The sequence below is a fragment of the Bos grunniens genome, chromosome 25 (genome assembly GCF_055505025.1).
Source record: "Bos grunniens cultivar Pamir isolate PY7600 chromosome 25, Bosgru_T2T1.0, whole genome shotgun sequence".
NCBI classification, from domain to species: Eukaryota; Metazoa; Chordata; class Mammalia; order Artiodactyla; family Bovidae; genus Bos; species Bos grunniens.
In genome coordinates, this window is record NC_141189.1 from 33,713,634 (window position 1) to 33,739,201 (window position 25,568).

The window sequence follows — 25,568 nt, forward strand, 5'->3', positions numbered from 1 at the left end:
TAGAGATTGAACATTCTTTAAGTTTTACAGTTTAGTTCAACTCTACTATGAAAGAGAAGCTCGTAAAATACTATCCAGTTTCTGTGAGGATGACAGGAGAGTCTAAATGAATTAATCTGGTAATAAACACAGTTGTGAAACATGTTTATCATTAGCTACTTGCTTTTTAATGTTTAAACTTTACTGGAACCTGGTCATACTAACTAATCAGATATTAATTTCTCAGAGAATGACTCTCCCAAAGAATGAATGACATAGATGAGTCATCCAACATGTAGCAACACTAAAGTTCCTAGAACTAACATATTCAAATAAATAATATTCAGAGACAATGTTTACTACCTACCATAGCTCTCTTTTCAGCATCAGCTGAATTGTTAGAATTTCCTGATGCAATTTTTCCAGTAGCTGAAAGAAAATTATTAAAATATGAACATTTTACAAGTTTACTAACTATTCAATATTTATGGACTTTATAAGATACAAATGCTGAAACAATAATAATGGGGATGCTAACTAACCATTATATAATCATAAAAATTTGTAACTCAACTGACGTATTCCAAAGACCAATGGACCAGTCCAAAAAAAGCACAATCTAATTTTGGTTCAAAAGGTTTTGGTACCTTTACAACTGTATTAGTAACTCTTTTTTGAGTATCTGTCTATAAACTACTGTAGCATTTGAGGAAATAAACTTGGAAATGTACACATTTTTTAAATTTATAGTATCTTTAGACCACCTGGAATGGCTGAAGAGGATTCTTCATACAACCAGTAAAGGCATCAGATAAATGCATAATATCCCTTAACTATCTGATTTACAATCTTAACAGCCCAAATCATGAGGGCAATTAAGTAGTTATGTAAGTGGAGATAAAGTTTTCTGAAAATAAGATGCAAATTAAATTCTCTTAATATATACTAAAAATGAAAACGAAATGGGGAATTTTGAAGAAGAAATTATGAGCCAACAGATAGCTATTTTAAGGGAAAGGAAATTGATTGGGAATCTAAGGTTAAAGATTTTTACCTAAGTATAATGAGAAACTCTAAAAAGTAACATAGGTGTTATTTTTTTTAAGTTAAAAGAAATCAAAGATTAACTAAACATTAGCCAAACTTTATTTTTTGCTTTTTTGGCTGTGCTGTGCAGCATGTGGGACCTTAGTTCCCCAGCCAGAAATCAAACCTGTTCCCTCTGCATTGGGAGACCAGTCTTGACCATTTAACTGCCAGGGAAGTCCCAGATTAGCCAAACTTTAAATCCAAAAGTACATCACTACCACCACCAAGATCAGAGCAAACAAGTACAAATAACAGATATGAAAGTATTTTTATAATTTATAAAGCCACTCAACACAAGTAAACAAAGAAACAACAAGTAAAGAAAGAAAAGGCCATAGATTGATTAACACAAGGTTAAAAAGAACCTCAACTTTATTAAACAATCAACTGATTTATTCAGGTTAATCACAGATATAAATTAAACATTTTTAAGAGTAGAATTTTCAATTCTGTTTTAAATACTGTTTTGAGGCTTTCTGATTTGACAGATCATATTTTAATCAACTTAACATACCTGTTGGATTTGATGCAACTGGAGTTGTCAAATTAGGACTTTCCACAGAAATCAACAGGACGTCATTATTACTAAAATGAAACAAATATGTATTATTATGTTGAGACATGTAATCAATGGTTATAATTATTCTATTTTACCATTTCATAACTGATATGTTTAATCTAAGAACTGGTGGGGGGAGTCAGAATGATGATTAACCAAGTACCGAAGAAACCCTGGGTATAACCAATTATTTATATAATCAAAAGTTCACGATACACAATGAATTCAGTAGAGATCCTTAAAATTTAGTAGAGATTCATTTACAATAAAGCCAAATGTACAATCTATAAGTATACAAGATCTATACGTGTACAAAATATACAAATGTCACTCTAGCACACATATGTGCCTTCGTGAAAATGAAACAATGTATAAAAGAAACAAACTCTTTGTTACAGATGAAGAAGTATAAAAATATACTTAAAAATTAATTCTGCCACTACTTTACATTGTATTACAATAGTAGCAACATTTACCACAGGTAAGAAACTGAGGAAAGGATGATAAATGATGCTGATTATGGTTACAGAATATTCTGAGTCAGAAGACTGTCTTCTGCTCCATTTTACTCTGACTGCACTTTTTTGAATCTGACATTTAAAATCGGAATTTTTGTTAAGAAAAATCTTAACACAAAGTTTAGTAAGCCAATTTAATTTGCTACATTAATTTCACGTGACTGGTACACAAGGTTGTGCCATTTTCTTATAGATGCTCTTAATTCTTAGCTTTGCTATTTGGTCTATGATTCATTTCAAGTTATTTTTGTATATGTTGTAAGAGGTTCACTTTCCCTCTCTGGTTACTCCAGCAACATTTGTTGAAAAGACTACCTCTTCCTTATTAAATTATTTTGGCAACTTCATTGAAAACCAATGGACTCTCTGTATACTTTAATTTGTCCACTGATTTATATTTCTTTCCTCATGCCAATACCATTCTCTTAATTCTTATAGCCTCACAGTTAAGTCGAACTCAGGTAGTATATGTCTTCCAACGTTATTCTTTTATAACACTGTTTTCACCTTCTAGGTCTTTTGCATTTCACACAAGTTTTTTGTTGTTGTTGTTGTTTTTGTTAGTTTATTTTCGGTTGTGCTGGGTCTTCAGTGCTGTACAGGCTTTTCTATAGTTGTGGTGCATGGGCGTCTCATTGCTGTGGAGCACAGGCTCTACGATATGAGGGCTTCACAAGCTATAGCACATGGGCATAGTAGTTGTGGGTCTTGGGCTCCAGAGCACAGGCTCAATATTTGTGGTGTATGTATGGGCTTAGTTGCTCTGTGGCATGTGTGATCTTCCTGGACAAGGGATTGAAACCATTGTCTCCTGCACTGGCAGGCAGATTCTTTACCACTGAGGCACCAAGGAAACACTTCACACAAGTTTTGGATCCGTTTGTTACTTTCTACAGAAAAGGATGCCAAGATTTTAAGAGTGCACTAAATATATAGAACAATCCGGGTGAAGTGACATCAACAATGAATTTTCTGATTTGTAAACATGGCATCTCACTATATATTTATACCTCCTTCGTCTCAGTAATATTTTGTACATTTAAAAATTACTAAATAACTTTTCCAATAGCAGTTTTACGTTTATAGTAAAGTTGAGTAGAATGTACAGTGTTTTCCCATATACCTCCTAACCCCTCCCACACACCCTCCCACAAAATCCTGTACCACAGTGGTACTCTTGTTACAACTGATGAAACTATGCTAACATTACCATTATTGCCAAAGTTCATAGTTTACAATAGCATTCACTCTCTTTTACAACTATTTGGCTGTATGGGGTCTTAGTTGTGGCACGGGGATCTTTAGTTGTGGCAGGCAGGATATCCAGCTGTGGCATAGGCACTGCACTCTTCGTTGTGGGATCTGGTTCCTTGACCAGGGATTGAACCCGGGGTCCCTGCATTGTGAGCACAGAGTCAGCCACTGGACCACCAGGGAAGTCCCACAGTAGCATTTATTCTTAGTGTTAGGATGTTCTATGGATTTTGACAAATGTATAATGACAAGTATCCACCATTACAGTATAATATAAAATAGTTTCACTGCCCCAAAATCCCCAGTGCTTTGCCTGCCTATTCATCTCTCCCTACTAACTTCTGACAACATTTGATTTCTTACTATCTCCATTCAGTTCAGTTGCTCAGTCGTGTCCAACTCTTTGTGACCCCATGAATCGCAGCATGCCAGGCCTCCCTGTACATCACCAACTCCTGGAGTTCACTCAGACTCACGCCCATCGAGTCAGTGATGCCATCCAGCCATCTCATCCTCTGTCGTCCCCTTCTCCTCCTGCCCCCAATCCCTCCCAGCATCAGAGTCTTTTCCAATGAGTCAACTCTTCACATGAGGTGGCCAAAGTACTGGAGTTTCAGCTTTAGCATCATTCCTTCCAAAGAAATCCCAGGGCTGATCTCCTTCGGACTGGACTGGTTGGATCTCCTTGCAGTCCAAGGGACTCTCAAGAGTCTTCTCCAACACCACAGTTCAAAAGCATCAGTTCTTCAGCGCTCAGCTTTCTTCACAGTCCAACCCTCACATCCATACATGACAACTGGAAAAACCATAGCCTGACTAGACGGACCTTTGTTGGCAAAGTAATGTCTCTGCTTTTTAATATGCTATCTAGGTTGGTCATAACTTTCCTTGCAAGGAGTAAGTGTCTTTTCATTTCATGGCCGCAATCACCATCTGCAGTGACTTTGGAGCCCCAAAATAAAGTCTGACACTGTTTCCACTGTTTCCCCATCTATTTCCCATGAAGTGATGGGACCAGATGCCATGATCTTCATTTTCTGAATGTTGAGCTTTAAGCCAACTTTTTCACTCTCCACTTTCACTTTCATCAAGAGGCTTTTGAGTTCCTCTTCACTTTCTGCCATAAGGGTGGTGTCATCTGCATATCTGAGGTTGTTGATATTTCTCCCGGCAATCTTGATTCCAGCCTGTGCTTCTTCTAGCACAGCATTTCTCATGATGTACTCTGCATAGAAGTTAAATAAGCAGGGTGACAATATACAGCCTTGACGTACTCTTTTTCCTACTTGGAACCAGTCTGTTGTTCCATGTCCAGTTCTAACTGTTGCTTCCTGACCTGCATATAGGTTTCTCAAGAGGCAGGTCAGGTGGTCTGGTATTCCTATCTCTTGAAGAATTTTCCACAGTTTATTGTGATCCACACAGTCAAAGGCTTTGGCATAGTCAATAAAGCAGAAATAGATGTTTTTCTGGAACTCTCTTCCTTTTTCTATGATCTAGCGGATGTTGGTAATTTGATCTCTGATTCCTCTGCCTTTCCTAAAACCTGCTTGAACATCTGGAAGTTCACGGTTCACATATTGCTGAAGCCTGGCTTGGAGAATTTTGAGCATTACTTTACTAGCACGTGAGATGAGTGCAATTGTGCGGTAGTTTGAGCATTCTTTGGCATTGCCTTTCTTTGGGATTGGAATGAAAACTGACCTTTTCGAGTCCTGTGGCCACTGCTGAGTTTTCCAAATGTGCTGGCATATTGAGTGCAGCACTTTCACAGCATCATCTTTCAGGATTTGAAATAGCTCCACTGGAATTTCATCACCTCTACTAGCTTTGTTTGTAGTGATACTTTCTAAGGCCCACTTGACTTCATATTCCAGGATGTCTGGGTCTAGGTGAGTGATCACACCATCATGATTACCTGGGTCGTGAAGATCTTTTTTGTACAGTTCTTCTGTGTATTCCTGCCACCTCTTCTTAATATCTTCTGCTTCTGTTAGGTCCATACCATTTCTGTCCTTTATCCAGCCCATCTTCGCATGAATTGTTCCCTTGGTATCTCTAATTTTCTTGAAGAGATCCCTAGTCTTTCCCATTCTGTTGTTTTCCTCTATTTCTTTCCATTGATCACTGAGGAAGGCCTTATCTCTTCTTGCTATTCTTTGGAACTCTGCATTCAGATGCTTATGTCTCCATAGTTTTACCTTTTCTAGAATGTCATGTAGTTGAAATCACCAGTATATGGCTTTCTCATATTGGCTTCTTTTCACTTAATAATACACATTTAAGTTTCCTCCAGGTCTTTTCATAGCTTGATAGCTCATTTCTTTTCTTTTTTTTTTTTAAGCACTAAATAGTATTCTATTGTCTGAATGTACCACATTTGTTTATCCCTTCACTTACGGAAGGACATCCTGGGGCAAGTTTTGGCAGTTATGAACAAAACACATTTTATATTATTCTATTTTCTCTCCTTTTTTAGCATATTATACTATTTTAATTAGTAGCTTCCCTAGAGTTTGCAATATACATTGACAACTACTCCAAGTCAGTTGTCAAATAAATTCTACACTGCTTCAAAAGGAGTACCTTCATTCTCAGTTACATCCGACTCTTTGTGATCCCATTAACTGTAGCCCATCAGGCTCCTCTGTCCATAGAATTTCCCAAGAATATTGGAGTGAGTTGCCATTTCCTCTTCCAGGGGATCTTCCCCACCCAGAAATTGAACCTGCGTCTCCTGCATGGCAGGCAAATTCTTTTCTGTTGTGTCACTGATAAAAGCCCCTACAAGTACCTTATAATAATAAAATATTCCTAATTCCTCTTTCTGTTCCTTGAATCAGTGCTGCCATTCATTTCACTTATAGTAAGTGTGTTAACAAGCACACACATGCATACACAATCAAATACACTGTTGCTATTAATTTGAACAAACTCTTATCAGTTAAATCAACTAAGAAGAAAAATAAAAGGTTCTACTTTATGTTCACGCATTCCTTTTCTTTATGTAGATCTGATTTTCTGACATACCATTTTCCTTCTCTATGAAGAATTTTTAACATTTCCTGTAAGGCAGATCTATTGGCACCTAATACCCTAAATTTTTGTTTGTCTGAGAAAGACTATTTCTCCTTCAACTTTGAAGGATGTCCACAGTGCAAAGCATTTTAGGTTGGTAAATTTTGTTCTCATAACACTTGAAAAACTTCACTCTACTTTCTTATTGTTTGTATAGTTTAAAGAAGTTGATGTAACTCTTACCTTAGCTCCTCCATAGATAAGGTGCTTTTTCCTTGGCTTTCAAGATAGCTTCAATTTTCTGAAGTTTAAACTATACTTAGGTGTATGTGTTTGGTATTTATCCTGCTTGGTGTTCTCTGAGCTCCCTGGATTGTGGTTTGGTCTCTAATGTTTATTTGGGAGAAATTCTTAGTCACTGTTACTTCAAACATTGCTTTTGTTCCTTTCTTTCTTCCTTCTGGAATTCCCATTATGCATATGTAATTCCCTTTGTAGTAGGCGACCTGAGCTCTTGGATATTCTGGGTTGTTATTGTCATTTTTTTTTTCCCCTCTTAGTCATATTATTAAAGTCAGTCATCGCTTTTCTTAGCAATGTCTAACTAATAAACCCATAAACAGCTTTCTTCAATTCTGTCAGTAGTTTTTATCTCAAGCATTTTTCTTAGAATTTCCATCTCTCTGTTTACATTACCAACCAGTTCTTGGATTTTGTCTCTTTCCATTAAAGTACATTAATCATAGTTTCTAAAAAATTCCTGGTTTGATAATTTCAACATTCCTGCCATATCTGACTCTGGTTCTGATGCTCGTTTGGTATCTTCAAATTGTTGTTTTTGATTTTTAGTCGGGTCATTTTTTTGTTGAAAGGTAGACATGATGTACTGGTTAAAAGGAACTATGGTAAACAGGCCTTCAGTAATGCAGTGGTAAAATGTGCGGAAGGAGGAGGCACTCTACTTTTCTTATGATTAGGCCTTTTAGTGAGCCTGTGCCCCTAGAATGTGAAATTCACTAGTTCGTCTCTGTCCCCACAGCCCTCTTAGGTGGGACAGGATGGCGAGAAGGGGCTGGAGTTGTCTATTTCTCTTCCTCCATGTGTAATGCTAAAGGGAGCACATGTTGGATGTTTTCTTTCCCCCAGGTAGGTTAATCTCTGGTAATAGTTTCTCCTGAGGGTTCAGTTCAGCTCAGTTCAGTCACTCAGTTGTGTCCAACTCTTTGCGACCCCATGAATCGCAGCACGCCAGGCCTCCCTGTCCATCACCAACTCCCGGAGTTCACTGAGACTCACGTCCATCGAGTCAGTGATGTCATCCAGACATCTCATCCTCTGTCGTCCCCTTCTCCTCCTGCCCCCAATCCCTCCCAGCATCAGGGTCTTTTCCAATGAGTCAACTCTTTGCATGAGGTGGCCAAAGTACTGGAGTTTCAGCTTTAGCATCATTCCTTCCAAAGAAATCCCAGGGCTGATCTCCTTCAGAATGGACTGGTTGGATCTCCTTGCAGTCCAAGGGACTCTCAAGAGTCTTCTCCAACACCACAGTTCAAAAGCATCAATTCTTCGGCACTCAGCCTTCTTCACAGTCCAACTCTCACATCCATATATGACCAGTGGAAAAACCATAGCCTTGACTAGACGAATCTTTGTTGGCAAAGTAATGTCTCTGCTTTTCAATATGCTATCTAGGTTGGTCATAACTTTTCTTCCAAGGGGTAAGCATCTTTTAATTTCATGGCTGCAGTCACCATCTGTAGTGATTTTGGAGCCCAGAAAAATAAAGTCTGACACTGTTTCCACTGTTTCCCCATGTATTTCCCATGAAGTGGTGGGACCGGATGCCATGATCTTCCTTTTCTGAATGTTGAGCTTTAAGCCAACTTTTTCACTCTCCACTTTCACTTTCATCAAGAGGCTTTTGAGTTCCTCTTCACTTTCTGCCATAAGGGTGGTGTTGTAGGGTATTCAAAAGCTTTTTTACCTTGCCCATTGCTGGAAACATGAAAGAATTTTTTTCCAGTGAAGATCAGTAGAGCTCATATAGGTAAAACTCACAAAACTGTGCCTTCTCCAATACCAGGACACTGCCCCCCTTCTGCCTTCCTCCTGCCTTGGAGTTTTTAACTCTGAGATTTATCTACTCTGAGCCTTCAGCAATTACAATTTGGGATTCCCTACCCCAGCAGTGGTTGCCGTGGAGGTTTCTGATCCTGTTCCAGGATGTTTTGATTCTCCATTTTTGCCTGATTCTATCTCCAATTTGAGGGGCAGTAGTTTGCTCAATGACCTTACTTCTATGGTGGATCAGAGATGAGTGGTTGATTTTTTTCAGTTTGTTCAGCTTTTTACTTGTTAGTATGGAGTGATGACACCTCACATGCTAGATCAGAAATCTGAAGTCTACTTTGTAGTTCTGAAATTAGGTCATATATATATATTCTGGTAATTTACTCCTATGAATACCACATTCTTTGATGATATTATGTTCATAAGTGGCATTAATTTAAAATTTTAAATTGTTTATTGCCTGTATATAGAAATACTATAAGAAAACAGTATTATATATAACATATATACACACAGCACATAGTACAGAGGAAGGGTGTGATATATACACAGACATAGACCCTATACGGGTCTTCCCAGATGGAGCAGTGGTAAAGAATCTGTCCACCAATGCAGGAGATGCAAGAGATGTGGGTTTGATGCCTGGGTCAGGAAGATCCCCTAAAGCAGGAAACGACAATCCACTACAGTATTCTTGTCTGGAAAATTTCATGGACAGAGAAGTCTGGCAGGCTACAGTCCATGACTGAGCACACACAGATACCCTATACAGAAACACAATAAAATATTTTATATTTATCCACATAGTTATAACTTCTAGCACTCTTCATTACTTTACCTTTGCATAGATCCAATTTTCCATCTGGTATTATTTTCCTTCTACCTGATGAAGCTCCTTTGTATTCCTGTAGTTCAGGTCTGCTGCTGAGGTATTTTCACTTTTTTTTTAGTGTGAAAAAGTCTGTTTTTCTTGTACATGTCTGAAAGATATTTTCACTGAGTGTAGAACTGCAGAAACTGAGACAGTTTCTCTTTTAATCAATTAGAGATGTCGCTCCACTTCAGTACTTTAGAGACGTCTTGCTTTCAACATCTTTAAAGTTTGAATAGTTTACAGTGAGAATCCACATTCTATTTTTGTTCCTTTCCATGTAATGTGTCTTTTCTCTGGCTGCTTTTAAGATTTCCTTGTCAACACTGATTTTTAGCAATCTGGTTTGATGTGCTTTCCTTTTGCTTCTTCTTCTTAGGTTTGTCAACCTTTGTTCTTTTCTACTTATGGGTTTAGAATTTTCATCAAATTTGGAAAAATTTTAGATATATTTTCCTGCCCCCCATCTAGTGATGACTACAATGATATATATATTAGACTGATTGATACTATTCTTCAAGTTTCTCATGCTCTGTGCTTTTTCTCCTCATGCTTTTGTTTGAACAGTTTCTGATGATATTTCACTGATTCTTAAAAAGTCAGTAGTTATCTATTTTGTTATTAATCCTATCCAATGTATTTTTCAATTTAGTCCATTTCATCTCTAGAAGTACATTTGCTTTTTTTTATATCTTCCATTTCTCCTCTCATGGTGACATTTTGCTCCATATTGTTGGATATGAAGAATATATATTGACAATTGCTATTTTATGTTGTTATCTGGTAAGCCCGTCAACCATGCTAATTCTAGGTTTGTTTCTATCATTTTGGTTTCTCCTTGTTATGGGTTATCTTTCATATTTTGCATGCCTAGTAATTTTCTAGCAGATGTCAGACAGTGTAAAATTCACACTGTTGTATGATGTTTCATTCCATCAGAGTGTATTGGACTTTATTCTCACATAAAGTTAAATTACTGAGGATTAGTTTCACTCCTTTGAGGCCTTTTAGCTTCTTGGGATAGGTCCACTGCAGTCTTTTAGTCTAGGACTAATTTAGCCCACTACAGCTATACACGTCCAAGAACTCGACCTGTTGTTCCATTTAAGTCTCTTCATTATAGCCAGTGAGAAAGAAAAAATGTTCCCAGCTCTGTGCAATCACCAGAAAATGTCTGGCCCTCTTCCTTACATTAGTACTTACCTAACCCTCTCATTTTTCTATTCTTTGCTTGTATAGATCTGTGATCAGTCAATGATTTAATGGGTTCCCTTTGGAGACTGAATTCTGCCTTTATGTAATTACCTCTTCTTCATTATTCTGCTTCAAAACTTCTAGGTAATTCAGATTCTCCAATATCTGATCTAAATGTACTAAGACCAGGCAGGCTGTTTGGGCTCCTCCCACCCCTGTTTTTCAACTTGGAAAATCCCTCCAGGCAGAGTTGGCATAATTGTTTAGTGCATTTCATTTGTTTCCTTTCTCACAGGAATCAAGTCTTGTATTCCTTGTTGAACAATGTCTGAACACAATTTTTTTATTTGGTCTAGTCTTCTGGATGTTTACAACAAAAGAACAATTCCTTTAGCAGTTAATACTTCATGAACAGGAGACATTTCCCCATACAGTGACTTCCACTTCTGTGAAATCAACTGTTTTTTAAGTACACTTTTGAACTCAGATTTAATTGAATAATTTTTATATCAAAATTATCAATAAGATATTCTGACAAAAGCTATTATTCCTAAGTTCAATAAATAAAAGTGTTCAGATCCAAATTTTTTATCAATGATATTTTACTCTTCTATTCATTTTTGGCCTCGAACAAAACTTACAAAGTTTATTTTGTATATATTTTTTTCTACTAGTCATATAGTATATGGAAGACTAATAGCTGTATTTAACTCTGTTGCTTAACTACAAAAAACTATAAGCAACTCTTTTCAGATATTCATTACACTACAGACAAAACTCTCTTTTCAAGCTCAAAATGCTTAATTTGATATCTCTACTGTTTTTAATATTTGCTGCTATAGTAGATCAAACATAATGTTATTTAAGAGTCTAAGACATTAAGCAGAAAGACTTTAAAAAGCAGAGTAAAATTTTTGTCAGTCTCATTGAAATTTTGGTTTGGGGAGGTAAGGTAAAGATTTAGAAGCCACCAAAGAGGAGAGGCCCTGGTGAACACTACAAGCTTTCAGCTGGAGAAGCCACTGAGGGCTACATCTCCAAAGTCAGAGTGAACTAGATGTAGAAGCAGACTAACCAAAGTAACAGGCCTGAATTTATACCATTCTCTGAGCAGATTAGGTGACCAGGCCCTACTCTATCTGCCAGAAGACAGAATAAATCTTGTCTATAGGAAGATATTATCCAGAGCCTCACCAATTCTTCAGAAATTATCAAGTACACTGACAGAATCAAATGACTGGAAACTGAGAGAAAAACATATACACAGATGATTGTGATACTAGAGTTATAAAACAAGAACATAAAAAAAAAAACAAACTATGAAAGTTAGTTTTTAAAATATTGAGGAAAGATAGAGAAAATAGTTAAAACCAGATGGAAATTTATCAGAAAAATAATAATCTGCCTGCAATGCAGGAGATCCAGGTTTGATCTCTGGGTCAGGAAAATCTGAAAAGCTGAAAACCCAGGAAAATCTCTAAGCCTAGAGAAGGGAATGGCTACCCATTCCAGTATTCTTGCCTGGAGAAGTGGAAAGACTTGGAAAGGGAAAAGATATTCTTGGTAAATAAATCTGACAAAAATTTAAGACAGGCAACTCAAAAGGAAAACACACAAAAGTCTTAGAGAAACTTAATGAAGGAAGTTAACCAAATTACTATCAAACATAAAGTATTTAATTTCATTATTAGAAAGAAACAATTAAAACAAATACAGGCATACCACAGAGACATAGCATGTCTGATTCCAGATCATAGTAATATTAAGTAAATACTTCAATAAAGTGGATCACATGAATTTTTTTTGATTTTCCAGTGCATATAAAAGCTATGTTTACTATACTATACTGTGCTGTATACTACACAGTAGTCTATAAAGTGTGAAAAAGCATTATGTCTAAAAAAATAATGTACATGCCTTTATTTAAAAATATTTAATTGCTAAAAGATTCTAACCCATCATGTGAGCCTTCAGTAAGTTGTAATCTTTTTGCTGATGGATGATCTTGTGTCAATGTTGATGGCTGCTGACCGATCAGGGTGGTGGTGGTTGCTGAAGGCTGGGGTGTCTATGGCAATTTCTTAAGATAATAGTTAAATCTGCTGCATGAATTAACTCATCCCATCACAAAGCAACTGGTGTTTCTGTAGCATTTTATTAGCATTTTATCCACAGAAAAACTTCTTTAAAAATTGGAGTCAAACTTCTCAGACTTAGTCACTGCTTTATCAACTAAGTTTATGTAATATTCTAAATCCTTTGTTGTCCCTTCAACAGTCTTCACAGGATCTCCAACAAGAATAGATCCATCTCAAGAAACCAATTTATTTGTTTGTCCATCAAAGGTTATCATGAGATTGCAGCAATTCAGGCTCTGCTTCTAGTTCTCTTGCTATTCCACCACATTTACTCTTACTTCCTCCACTGAAGTCCTGAACCCCTCAAAGCCATCCATGAAATTTAAAATCAACCTCCTCCAAACTTTTGTTAATGCTGACCTTTTGATTTCTTGTCATGAGTCATGAGTGTTCTTAATGTATCTAGAATGGTAATTCCTTTCCAGAAAGTTTTCAAATTACTTTGCTCAGATCCATTGCAGGAATCACTATCAATAGCAGCAATAGCTAAACAAAATATGTAAAATAATAAAAGTTGAAATTACTTCTTGATCCATGGGCTGCAGAAAAGATGTTCTGTTAGCAGGCATGAAAACAACATTAATCCCATTGTAGATCACCATCAGAGCTCTTGGGTGGCCAGGTGCATTGTCAATACGCAGTAAATTTCAAGAGGAAACTTTTTTCTGAGTAGTAGATCTCAAACATACAGTTCAGTAAAACTTTCAGTAATTTAAGCCTGGGTATGCTGTCAGCCAGGCATTGTTGCTCTACTTATACAGCACAAGCAAAGTAGATTTAGCCTAATTCTTAGGAGCCCTGAGATTTTTGGAAGGGTAAATGAGCACTGGCTTCAATTTAAAAGTCACTAGCTACATTAGGCTTCAAAAAGAGAGTCAGCTTGTTCTTTGAATTTTTTTTTCTTTTAAAAGTCAGGGCCCAAGGAGGTCAGACTTTTAAAAATTAATTAATTAGGCTGCACTGGGTTTTAGTAGCAGAACTCGGGATCTTCAATCTTCATTGCAGCATGCAGGATCTTTTAGTTGCAACATGCAAACTTAGTTGTGGCATGTGGGATCTAGTTCCCTGACCAGGGATCAAACCTGGACCACCTGCATTGGGAGGTTGGAGTTTCAGCCCCTGGACCAGCAAGGATGTCCCAATGTCCTTTGAAATTTTGAAGCCAGACATTAACTTCTCTGTTATGAAAGTCCTAGATGTCATCTTCTTGCAAAATAAGATTGCTTCATCTACACTTTTGTTTAATGTTACCATCTTTGTTAATTATCTTTGGCAGATCTTCTGGATAGTTTACTGCAACATCTACATCAGCACTTGCTGCTTAACCTCACACTTTATGTTATGGATATGGTTTTTTTCCCTTAAACCTCATGAACCAACCTCTGAAACATTTTTTCTGCAGCTTCCTCATCATCACTCTAATCCTTCATAGAACTGAAGTTAGAGCCTTGCTCTGGGTTAGGCTTTGGCTTAAGCTAATGTTCTGGTTGATCTTATCCAGGCCTTTAAAACTTTCTCTATATCAGCAATAAGGTCGCTTCTTTCTTGTCATTTACGTGCTCTGGAGTAGCACGGTTAATCTCCTTAGAGAACTTCTCCTTGGCACTCATCATTCACAGCTTGGCCAACCATTTGGTGCAAGAGGCCTAGTTTTCTGCCCATCTCAAAGCTTCTAACATGCCCTACTCACTAAGCTTAATCATTTCTAGCCTTTGACTTACAAGTGAGAGATATGTGGGTCTTCTTTTCACTTCAACACTTAGAAGGCCATTGTAGGGTTATTATTCATTAGCCTAATTTCAATATTGTTAAATCTCAGGCAGAAGGAAGGCCCAAGGAGAGGGAGACAGATGGGGTCAGTGCAGCAGTCAGAATGCACATATTTATTAAGTTTGATGTCTTATATGAGTATGGTTTGTGGCAACTGAAAACAAATAGAATAGTAATATCAAAGATCACTGATTACAAATCACGATGACAATATAATAATAATGGGAAAGTATGAAATATTGTGAGAACTGCCAAAATATGACACAGACACAAAGTGAGCAAATGCTATTAGAAAAATAGTGCTAACAGACTTGTCTGATGCAGGGCTGCCATGAACTTTCAATGTGTAAAAAAAAAAAACAATATCTGTGAAGCAAAATAAAGCAAAGCATGATGAAACAAGGCATGCTCATAAGTGACACTATAAACATACTGTGAGGCTAAAGTGAAAAGGGCAGATAATACCAGTGTTGGCAAGGACATGGAATAACAAATACCTCATATACTCTCATTGGGAGAGTAACTTGATACAACTTCTTTGGCAAAGTGTTTAGTAGAATCAAATCTGAGAATACACATATTCTATGACCTACCAATTCCACTTCTAGTCAAACGTCCAACAGAAATGTGTATATATATATACACACATTCACCAACAGACATGCAAAAGAATGTTCAGAGCAGCACTAATCATAATTTTCCCATCTGCAAATAACTTAGATGTCCATCAAGAGTTGTGAATGGAGTAAGTTGTGGTAATATTCATATGATGGACATTATACAGCAATAAAAATGATCAAATCATTGTTGCTAAGCAACAGCATGGATGAATCTCTCAACACACAAATCTGGGTAAAAGAGGCAAGAAACCAAAGTTCATTAAGTATGATTCCATTTACATAAAGATGAAAAGGAAATAAAAGCAATCCAGGGGGTCAGAAGTTAGGATGGTGTTTACTGGTATCAGTGTGGTAAGAGTGGGGCTGGTGACTGGCATGAAGCAGAACAGATGTCACTGTTGTTTTTTTCATCTGGGTGATATTTCAACATGTGTTTACTTTGTCAAAGCTATACATTTACTATTTGTGCACTTTTCAGTAGGCATTATATGTCAATGTTATTTTAAAATTTGTGAGTACATGTGAAGTTGCTAATGCTTATCTTGAGAAATTCATTTATACATCTAAATGAATTCCACTAAAGACTACAATTCCACAAGCATTTAATGATATGTAACTTTCATATGTAACTGTTCCACTGACTGGTTCCAATGATGGCTCTTTTTTTAAGAAACCATACCTGGGAGGAAAACTGAGGACACTGATGATTTTCATGGTCTTCTAGACGCACCTATGTTTCTACTTATACTCTACCTTGGAGAAAAACTTCTGTGTCTAAAATTAGTAATTAAAGTTCTCCAGGTAATGTTACAATAAAGTAGCCTAATAGCAGGGATCTGGAGACAAAATTGGGTCTAAATCCTGGCTCTGCCATTTATTTAACTAGCTGAGTGTTTTGGGGGCAGGAAACTTGGTTAAAGAGAGATATGTAAGATTAAATAAGTATTAATCATGAATAGGAAGGAGCACATGCAAAATAGCGGAAAGTTTTATACTATGGCTGGTAACTACTATTTTCTCCTTTGTATCTCTGCAAACATTTCTTCACATGAAGTTCAATGTAAGGCTTATTTTTTAGACTATAGTAATGTTTCATTGCATCAACACTGGTGAAGTGGTCTGTTTTTGAGTGCCTTAGACCGTGATGCTTTTCATCTTTGGAAATGATTGCATATAAAGGCATTTTCTTTCATTTACACAAGTTCCTTTTGCATCAGATACATATTCTGGTTCACAAGCCTTCTCTTCTATGAGTTTTCTGGCTCAGCTGTTACTGCCTTTTTTTTTTTTTCACACTCTAAAAAGAAAATACTTAAACCATTACTATAAACACAGAAAGTTAGAAGTGGCACTAATTCCTTCAACACCTGAGGTATCAGAAGAAACAAATATAAAGTTTCATAGCTTTCTCTAGAGTTATAAAAAAGAAAGAATATTTTCCCTTTACTTTTTAAAAAGCTCCTTTATTTCTCAAATATTCTAAAAATTTTTAAATAAATTACTATGTATAGAAAATTTACATACATAAATTGCTACGTAGAATAGCTACGATGGAGGGAGGCCCCCACATTTGAACAATTTAAGAAGCTATATTAAAAAAATTTTTTTAAGAAAGAAAAATTAAAATATCTGTTTGAAGACATCAGAAAGCTCTGATGAAAGCCAGGATATAAGGAACTATAAAGATCCCAGAAAGAACTGAGCTAGACACTTGCCACTGATGTCTTCTCAAGGCATCTGCCAACTAAACCACACAGGAATACAAAGATGCCAAGAACAAAGTGACTGATATCAAAGTGAACTGTACTGGGGAGACAATATTGGAATACCAAGATCAGCTTAAAAAAAAACAACAGCTAGACCACAGGAATGGAGGAAAATCAGAATAAGTTGAGTCCAAAAACTGGAAACCAGCCTCAGTTCTGCTCAATTCCCAACTGGATTGAAATGTTGTACTATTTACCTATTGCTATATAACAATTTATCCCCAAACATAATGGCTATAAAAAATAACATTTATTACCTCACAGTTTCTGCAGGAAAAGTACAGAACTGTATAGTTGCGGGGTTTAGGCTCAGGATATCTCACGAGCTCACAGTCAGCATGCTGGCAGGGGCTACAGTCACTGGAAGACATGACTGGGGTGGCACGTCCAAAGGGCTTACTCACATGGTTGTTGGCAAGGTGCTTCACCATGTGTGACAGCACAGGCTGCTTGACGTCCTCAAGAAACCTATCTTGTCCCCATATAATTATGGTATTTAACCTGCCCCAGAGCAAGCAGTCCAAGAGAGAGAAACCTACAATGTCTTTAGTGATTTAGTTACATAGTGTCACTTTGCCACTTTTGTATCCTACTTGCTGTCACTACTAAGTACAGCCCAAGCCAGGAATTAGGCTCTACCTTATAATGGGAAAGTTCAAGTATTAGACGCTCAGTCATGTCTGACTTTTTTGGACCCCATGGACTGTAGCCTGCCAGGCTCCTCTGTCCATGGGATCCTCCAGGCATGAATACTGTGGTGGGTTATTGTCTGAGCCACCAGGACTATCAAAGAATTTATGGGTACATTTTAAAACCAGTAAAAGAGGCTGTGTCCCTGTCTCTGCCTCCTGCCAGAATATAGGGTGAATTCACTCTGATAAAAGATAATATCATTTAGAGCCTCCATAATTTTTAATACATAATGTCCAAGATTCAAACAACAAAAATCAGTAAGTATAATAAGAAATAGAGCGGACTTCCCTGGTGGCACAGTGGATGAGAATCCACTTCTCAGTGCAAGGGACAAAAGTTCGACCCCTGCCTGGTCCAGGAAGATTCTACATGCTGCAGAACAACTACACCTGTGTACCACAACTACTGAGCCTCCATGCTGCAACTACTGGAGTCCGTGGGCCTAGAGCCATAAGAGAAGCCATCACAAAGAGAAGCCAGGGGACCACAGCAAAGAACAGCTACCGCTTGCCACAACTAGAGAAAGCGTGCGCAAAGCAATGAAGACCCAGTGCAGCCGTAAAAGAAACAAGGCAAAGACGACGTTCACTAAACAGAAAGAGCTCAGAGTGACCCAGATACGAGTAATAAAAAATAAATCAGAAAATAATAGCAATTAAATGTTCAACATGTGATGACAAGATGAAGAATTTTACCACAGGACTTACTTGAATCTATTAAAAATGGATCCAATGGGAAGAGGAGATTGGAAAATTAAACTGAAACTAAGAACTAAATACATGAGTACTTAACAGCCACTTGGATACAGTTGAAGAGAGAATAAATAAATTAGAAAATAGTGGAACTAGCACAGAGAACAAAAAAGATGGAGTGTACAGAGAAGAATATAACTGGAATACCAGAAGGGGAGAAGAGACAGGATGGTGCAAAACCAGTATCTAAAAGGAAAATAGCCAAGAAGTTTTCAAAGATAATGAAAAGACATGAAGTTACAGATTCAAGAACTTTGAGCTCCAATCAGGATAAACTATTCTCCCTCCACATGACAGAATATGACTGATGAAAATCAAAGATATATACAGACTATCTTGAAAACAGCTACAGAAATACACACTATCCTCAAAGAATGAACAATAAGATGGATATCTAACTATTCAATAGCAATTATAAAAGTCTGAAAACAAGGTAATGACATCTTGAAAGTGCTAAAAATAACTGCCAACTTACAATTCAATAATACCAGGTTAAAACATTTAAAAATAAAGACATATGAAATTTTCTCCAGACAAATAAAATGTCCTGGGCAGAATTTTAAAAATAAATTTTAAATGGAATTTAAAATTAAAATTTAAATTAAATGGAATTCTTGAGGCAGAAGAAAAAGTATCCTTGATGGAAATACAGGAAGAAATGAAGAGCAACAGAAAAGGTCAATACAGTTCACTCTTACACAATGAGGGTGTTAGGGGTGCCAGTCCCCCTTGCAGTTGCAATCCAAGTATAAACTTCTGACTCCCCCCAAAACTAGTAATGGGCCTCGTAGGTGGCTCAGTAGTAAAGAATCTGCCTGCCAAGCAGGAGACCTATGTTCGAGCCCCAGGTTGGAAAGATCCTCTGAGGAAGGATATGGCAACCTACTCCAGTATTCTTGCCTGGGAAATTCCATAGACAGAGGAGCTTGGTGGGCTACTGTCCATGGTGTTGAAAGACCTGACTTTCGACTTTATGATGAAACATGGACATGACTTTTTGACTGCTGCTGCTGCTGCTAAGTCGCTACAGTCATGTCGGACTCTGTGCGACCCCAGAGACGGCAGCTCACCAGGCTCCCCCGTCCCTGGGATTCTCCAGGCAAGAACACTGGAGCAGGGTGCCATTTCCTTCTCTAATGCATGAAACTGAAAAGTGAGTGTGAAGTCGCTCAGCCGTGTCCGACTCCTAGTGACCCCATGGACTGCAGCCTACCAGGCTCCTCCATCCATGGGATTTTCCAGGCAAGAGTACTGGAGTGGGGTGCCATTGCCTTCTCCAGACTTTATGACTAAACAACAACAAAAACAAAAGCTAGTAATAGACTACTATTGACAAGAAGCCTTACTGGTAACATAAATAGTTAACATATATTTTGTATGTTATATTATATACTGTATTCTTTCAATAAAGCAAGTTATAGAAAATATTAAGAAAATCATAAGGAAAATACAGTTATAGTACTCTTCTGTATTTACTGATAGTGTAAATTTACATAGTCTGTTTACAAGATGAATTGTCTGTCAGTACCTACATCAATATTTGTCCTATAAGATACAAAATACCATAGATAGTATATGTATTATTAACAATAGACATCAAAAATGAAACTGAGAGATTCATATTTGCTTACAGGTATAATTTTTACTGGGAAAAAATCCATTATATCCACGTATATAAGAACACTGAGCAGTTCAAACCGTTATTGTTCAAGAGTCAATCATATTTGAGGAACTCTTTAAGTGAATGACCTACCTCTTGAGAAACATATATGCAGGTCAGGAAGCAACAGTTAAAACTGGACATGGAACAAAAGACTGGTTCCCAATAGGAAAAGGCTGTATATTGTCACCCTGCTTATTTAACTTATATGCAGAGTACATCATGAGAAACACTGGGCTGGAAGAAGCACAAGCTGGAATCAACATTGCCGGGAGAAATATCAATAACCTCAGATATGCAGATGACACCACTCTTATGGCAGAAAGTGAAGAGGAACTAAAAAGCCTCTTGATGAAAGTGAAAGAGGAGAGTGAAAAAGTTGGCTTAAAGCTCAACATTCAGAAAACGAAGATCATGGCATCTGGTCCCACAACTTCATGGGAAATAGATGGGAAACAGGGGAAACAGTGTCAGACTTTATGTTTTGGGGCTCAAAGATCACTGCAGATGGTGATTGCAGCCATGAAATGAAAAGATGCTTACTCCTTGGAAGAAAAGTTGTGACCAACCTAGACAGCATATTAAAAAGCAGAGACATTACTTTGCCAACAAAGGTCCATCTAGTCAAGGCTATGGTTTTTCCAGTGGTCATGTATGGATGTGAGAGTTGGACTGTGAAGAAAGTTGAGTGCCGAAGAATTGATGCTTTTGAACTGTGGTGTTGGAGAAGACTCGAGAGTCCCTTGGACTGCAAGGAGATCCAACCAGTCCATTCTGAAGGAGATCAGCCCTGGGATTTCTTTGAAAGGAATGATGCTAAAGCTGAAACTCCAGTACTTTGGCCACCTCATGGGAAGAGTTGACTCACTGGAAAAGACCCTGATGCTGGGAGGGATTGGGGCCAGGAGGAGAAGTGGATGACAGAGAATGAGATGGCTGGATGGCATCACTGACTCGATGGACATGAGTTTGGGTAAACAACGGGAGTTGGAGATGGACCGGGAGGCCTGGTGTGCTGCAATTCATGGGGTCGTAAAGAGTCGGATACGACTGAGCGACTGAACTGAACGACTGTACAAAGTAATGATATTGTCTTATGAGATTTAAAATAATGTAAAACTCAAATGCATGAAACAAACAAGGGAAGGAAGCAGTGAATGGAGTTAAAATGTGTTCTAAGGTCACACACTGTCTATAAAATGGTAAAAGTAGCAATTCATATTAGACTCTAATGTTAGAGTCAAGAATACATATCATGATCTTCAGGAAAACTTCTAAAGGTTATCCTTTAGGTTGAAAGATGTGTAATTAATGAGGAAATGTGGAATGGAAAAAAAAAGAAATCTAAAAGAAGAGTCATGTAAGTAGAGAAAAAGACATAGATAAGGGAAAAGTATCAAAAATAATGGACAAATAGAAAACAAGTATTAAAGATTACAGTTATGAGCTAACATAAAGCAGTAATATTACATTAAACATAATCTAAAATTTCTAATTAATAATTATATTCAGGTTGGATTAAAAATATATGCTCAGGTTAATAATTATAAAGCTAGTATTCACATAGCCCCTACTCAGATAAATATATTTGAAACTATTAGCACTGCAGAAATCCACATGCCTCTATCCTGAATCATAAATCTCCTCCATAAATAGCATTTGTGGTACTAATCCCGTTTTTTACTCTTTGGATTCACTATCTACCTCTGAATCCATAAATAACATAGTTTTTGCTGGATGAACTTCATTTGAATTGGAATCACACTACTCCTTGTATACTCTTTTCAATCATGGTTGTTGTGCAAGTATTCATGTGGTTACATGTGACTGTAGTTCATTTTTGTTAATGTACAGAATTCCACTGTATAGATTTATAGCAATTATTCTTCTGTTATACTGTAGATGGACTTTTTTCCTTCTGGTTTTTAGTTACTATGGAAAATGCTGCTAATAAACATTCCTACATATATATATATATATATATCCTATTGCACATGTGTACATGTTTCTAGCTAGGGTATTTATCAAGGGATAAAACTGTTAGGACAAAGGACATTCATATCTTCAATATTTCTATATAATGCCAAATTTTTTCTGAAGAACCATACCAATTTACTCACCCAACAACAAAATATTAAATAAAACCAATTCTCTATCTCAAACCCTCACCAATACCTGGTACTGTCAGAATTTAAAATGTTTTACTTTTTCTTGAAAGTAAAAGTCACTCAGTCGTGTCCGACTCTTTGCGATCCCATGGACTATACATAGACTGTAAAATTCTCCAGGACAGAACACTGGAATGGGTAGCCTTTCCCTTCTCTAGGGGATCTTTCCAACCCAGGTCTCCTGCATTGCAAGTGGATTCTTTACCAGCTGAGCCACAAGGGAAGCCCATGAATACTGGAGTGGGTAGCCTATCCCTTCTCCAGTGGATCTTCCCAACCCAGGAATCAAACCAGGGTTTCCCGCATAGCAGGTGGATTCTTTACCAACTGAGCTATGAGGGAAGCTTTTCCTTAACCAATATGAAATGGTATCTCAATGTGGTTTTGATTCACATTTCCCTGATTACTTAGTTAAGATGAGCACCTTGTCATATGTTTATTGACCATTTATAGAAGACCCCCTCTTCCAACATGAGAGACAGCTCTACACATGGACATCACCAGATAGTCAATTCCAAAATCAGACTGATTATATTCTTTGCAGCCGAAACTGGAGAAGCTCTATACAGTCAGCAAAAACAAGACCAGGAGTTGACTGGCTCAGATCACAAACTCCTTATTGTAAAATTCAGACCTTAAGTGAAGAAAGTAGGGAAAACTACTAGGTCATTCAGGTATGATCTAAATCAACTCCCTTACAAATATACAGTGAAAGTGACAAATAGATTCAAGGGATTAGATCTGATAGACAGAGGGCCTGAAGAACTATGGGTGGTGGTTCTTAACATTTTATAGGAGGTGGTGATCAAAACCATCTCCAAGAAAAAGAAATGCAAAAAGGTAAAATGGTTGTCTGAAGAGACCTTACAAATAGCTGAGAAAAAAAGAGAAGCAAAAGGCAAAGGAGAAAAGGAAAAATATACCCATCTGAATGCAAAGCTCCAAAGAATAACAGGGAGAGATAAGAAAGCCTTTCTAAGTGAACAGTGCAAAGAAACAGGAAAACAATAGAATGGGAAAGACTAGAGATCTCTTCAAGAAAATTAGAGATACCAAGGGAACATTTCATGCAAAGATGGGCTCGATAAAGGACAGAAATCGTATGGACCTAACAGAAGCAGAAGACAGTAAGAAGAGGCAGCAAGAATACACAGAAGAACTGTACAAAAAAGATCTTAATGACCCAGATAACCATGATGGTGGGATCACTCACCTAGAGCCAGACATCTCTGAGTGTGAAGTCAAGTGGGAATCAGGAAGCATCACTACGAACAGAGCTAGTGGAATTCCAGTTGTGCTATTTCAAATCCTAAAAGATGATGCTGTGAAAGTGCTGCACTCAATATGCCAGCAAATTTGGAAAATTCAACAGTGGCCATAGGACTGGAAAAGGTCAGTTTTCATTCCAATCCCAAAGAAAGGCAATGCCAAAGAATGCTCAAACTACCACACAATTGCGCTCATCTCACATGCTAGCAAAGTAATGCTCAAAATTCTCCAAGTCAGGCTTCAACAGTACATAAATCGTGAACTTCCAGATGTTCACACTGGATTTAGAAAAGGCAGAGGAACCAGAGATCAAATTGCCAACATCCGTTGGATCACAGAAAAGGCAAGAGAGTTCCAGAAAAACATCTATTTCTGCTTTATTGACTACGCCAAAGCCTTTGACTGTGTGGATCATAATATACTGTGGAAAATTCTTAAAGAGATGGGAATACCAGACCACCTTACTTGCTTCCTGAGAAATCTGTATGCAGGTCAAGAAGCAACAGTTAGTGCTTGCTTCGGCAGCACATATACTAAAATTGGAACGATACAGAGAAGATTAGCATGGCCCCTGCACAAGGATGACACGCAATTGGTGAAGCGTTCCATATTTTTAATCAGTTCTAATGAGGTGGATGAAACTGGAGCCCATTATACAGAGTGAAGTAAGCCAGAAGGAAAAACACTAATATAGTATACTAACGCATATATATGGAATTTAGAAAGATGGTAACAATAACCCTGGGTACGAGACAGCAAAAGAGACACTGATGTATAGAACAGTCTTATGGACTCTATGGGAGAGGGAGAGGGTGGGATGATTTGGGAGAACGGCATTGAAACATGTAAAATATCATGTATGAAACGAGATGCCAGTCCAGGTTCGATGCACGATACTGGATGCTTGGGGCTAGAGCACTGGGACGACCCAGAGGGATGGTATGGGGAGGGAGGAGGGAGGAGGGTTCAGGATGGGGAACACATGTATACCGGTGGCGGATTCATTTTGATATTTGGCAAAACTAATACAATTATGTAAAGTTTAAAAATAAAATTAAATTAAAAAAAAGAAAAAAAAAAAAAGAAGCAACAGTTAGAACCGGATATTGAACAATGGACTGGTTGCAAATTGGGAAAGGAGTACATCAAGGCTATATATTGTCACCCTGTTTATTTAATTTATATGCAGAGTACATCATGGGAAATGCTGGGCTGGATGAAGCACATGTTGGATTCAAGATTGGGTGAGAAATATCAATAACCTCAGATACGCAGATGACACACCCTTATGGCACAAAGCGTAGAGGAACTGAAAAGCCTCTTGATGAAAGTGAAAGAGGAGAGTGAAAAAGCTGGCTTAAACCTCACCATTCAAAAAACGAAGATCATGGCATCTGGTCCCATCACTTCATGGCAAATAGGTGGAAAAAGACAATGGAAACAGTGACAGACTTTATTTTCTTGGGCTCCAAAATCACTGCAGATGGTGACTGCAGCCATGAAATTAAAAGATGCTTGCTCCTTGGAAGAAAAGCTATGATCAACCTAGACAGCATATTAAAAAGCAGAAACATTACTTTGCCAACAAAGCTCTCATCAAAGCTATGGTTTCTCCAGAAGTCTTATATGCATGTGAGAGTTGGACCATAAAGAAAGGTGAGTGCTGAAAAACTGATGCTTTTAAACTGTGGTATTAGAGAAGACTCGAGAGTCCTTTGGACTGCAAGGAGATAAAACCAGTCAATCCTAAAGAAAATCAGTCCTGAATATTCATTGGAAGGACTGATGCTAAAGTTACAATACTTTGGCCACCTGATGCAAAGAACTGACTCATTGGAAAAGACCCTGATGCTCGGAAAGACTGAAGGCGTGAGGAGAAGTGGACGACAGAGGATGAGATGATTGGATGGCATCACCGACTTGATGGACATGAGTTTGAGCAAGCTCTGGGAGTTGGTGATGGACATGGAAGTCTGGCATGCTGCAGTGCATGGGGTCACAAAGAGTCGGACACGACTAAGACTGAACTGAACTGAAACGTTAATCATTTCCCCAATGATCTGCTGTACAATCTCTAACACAAACCACAAATATATCGATGTAGAGGTTTCCAGGTACTGTTACATAGCTCTATTCCAGCACTTGCCAATATCACATTATCCTAATTACTGCAGTTTCAT

General features: G+C 37.6%; 1 protein-coding gene and 1 non-coding gene across 18 annotated transcripts in view; one reads left to right on the top strand and one right to left on the bottom strand.

Annotated features, from left to right (window-relative positions):
* The window catches only part of ATF7IP2 (activating transcription factor 7 interacting protein 2), a 76,701-nt gene that overhangs the window by 12,807 nt on the left and 38,326 nt on the right, over positions 1-25,568 (bottom strand). For all 17 annotated transcript variants that reach the window (XM_086375814.1, XM_086375815.1, XM_086375808.1 and 14 more), the window contains 2 exons: positions 1,583-1,653; positions 347-408 (listed from right to left, as the gene is read on the bottom strand). In XM_086375814.1, the coding sequence (XP_086231940.1) occupies positions 347-408; positions 1,583-1,653 (133 nt within the window). The remainder of the gene's footprint in view (positions 1-346; positions 409-1,582; positions 1,654-25,568) is intronic.
* On the top strand, positions 23,898-24,003 carry LOC147345442 (U6 spliceosomal RNA). The gene has a single exon (XR_015155104.1). It is a non-coding gene; the product is annotated as a U6 spliceosomal RNA (small nuclear RNA).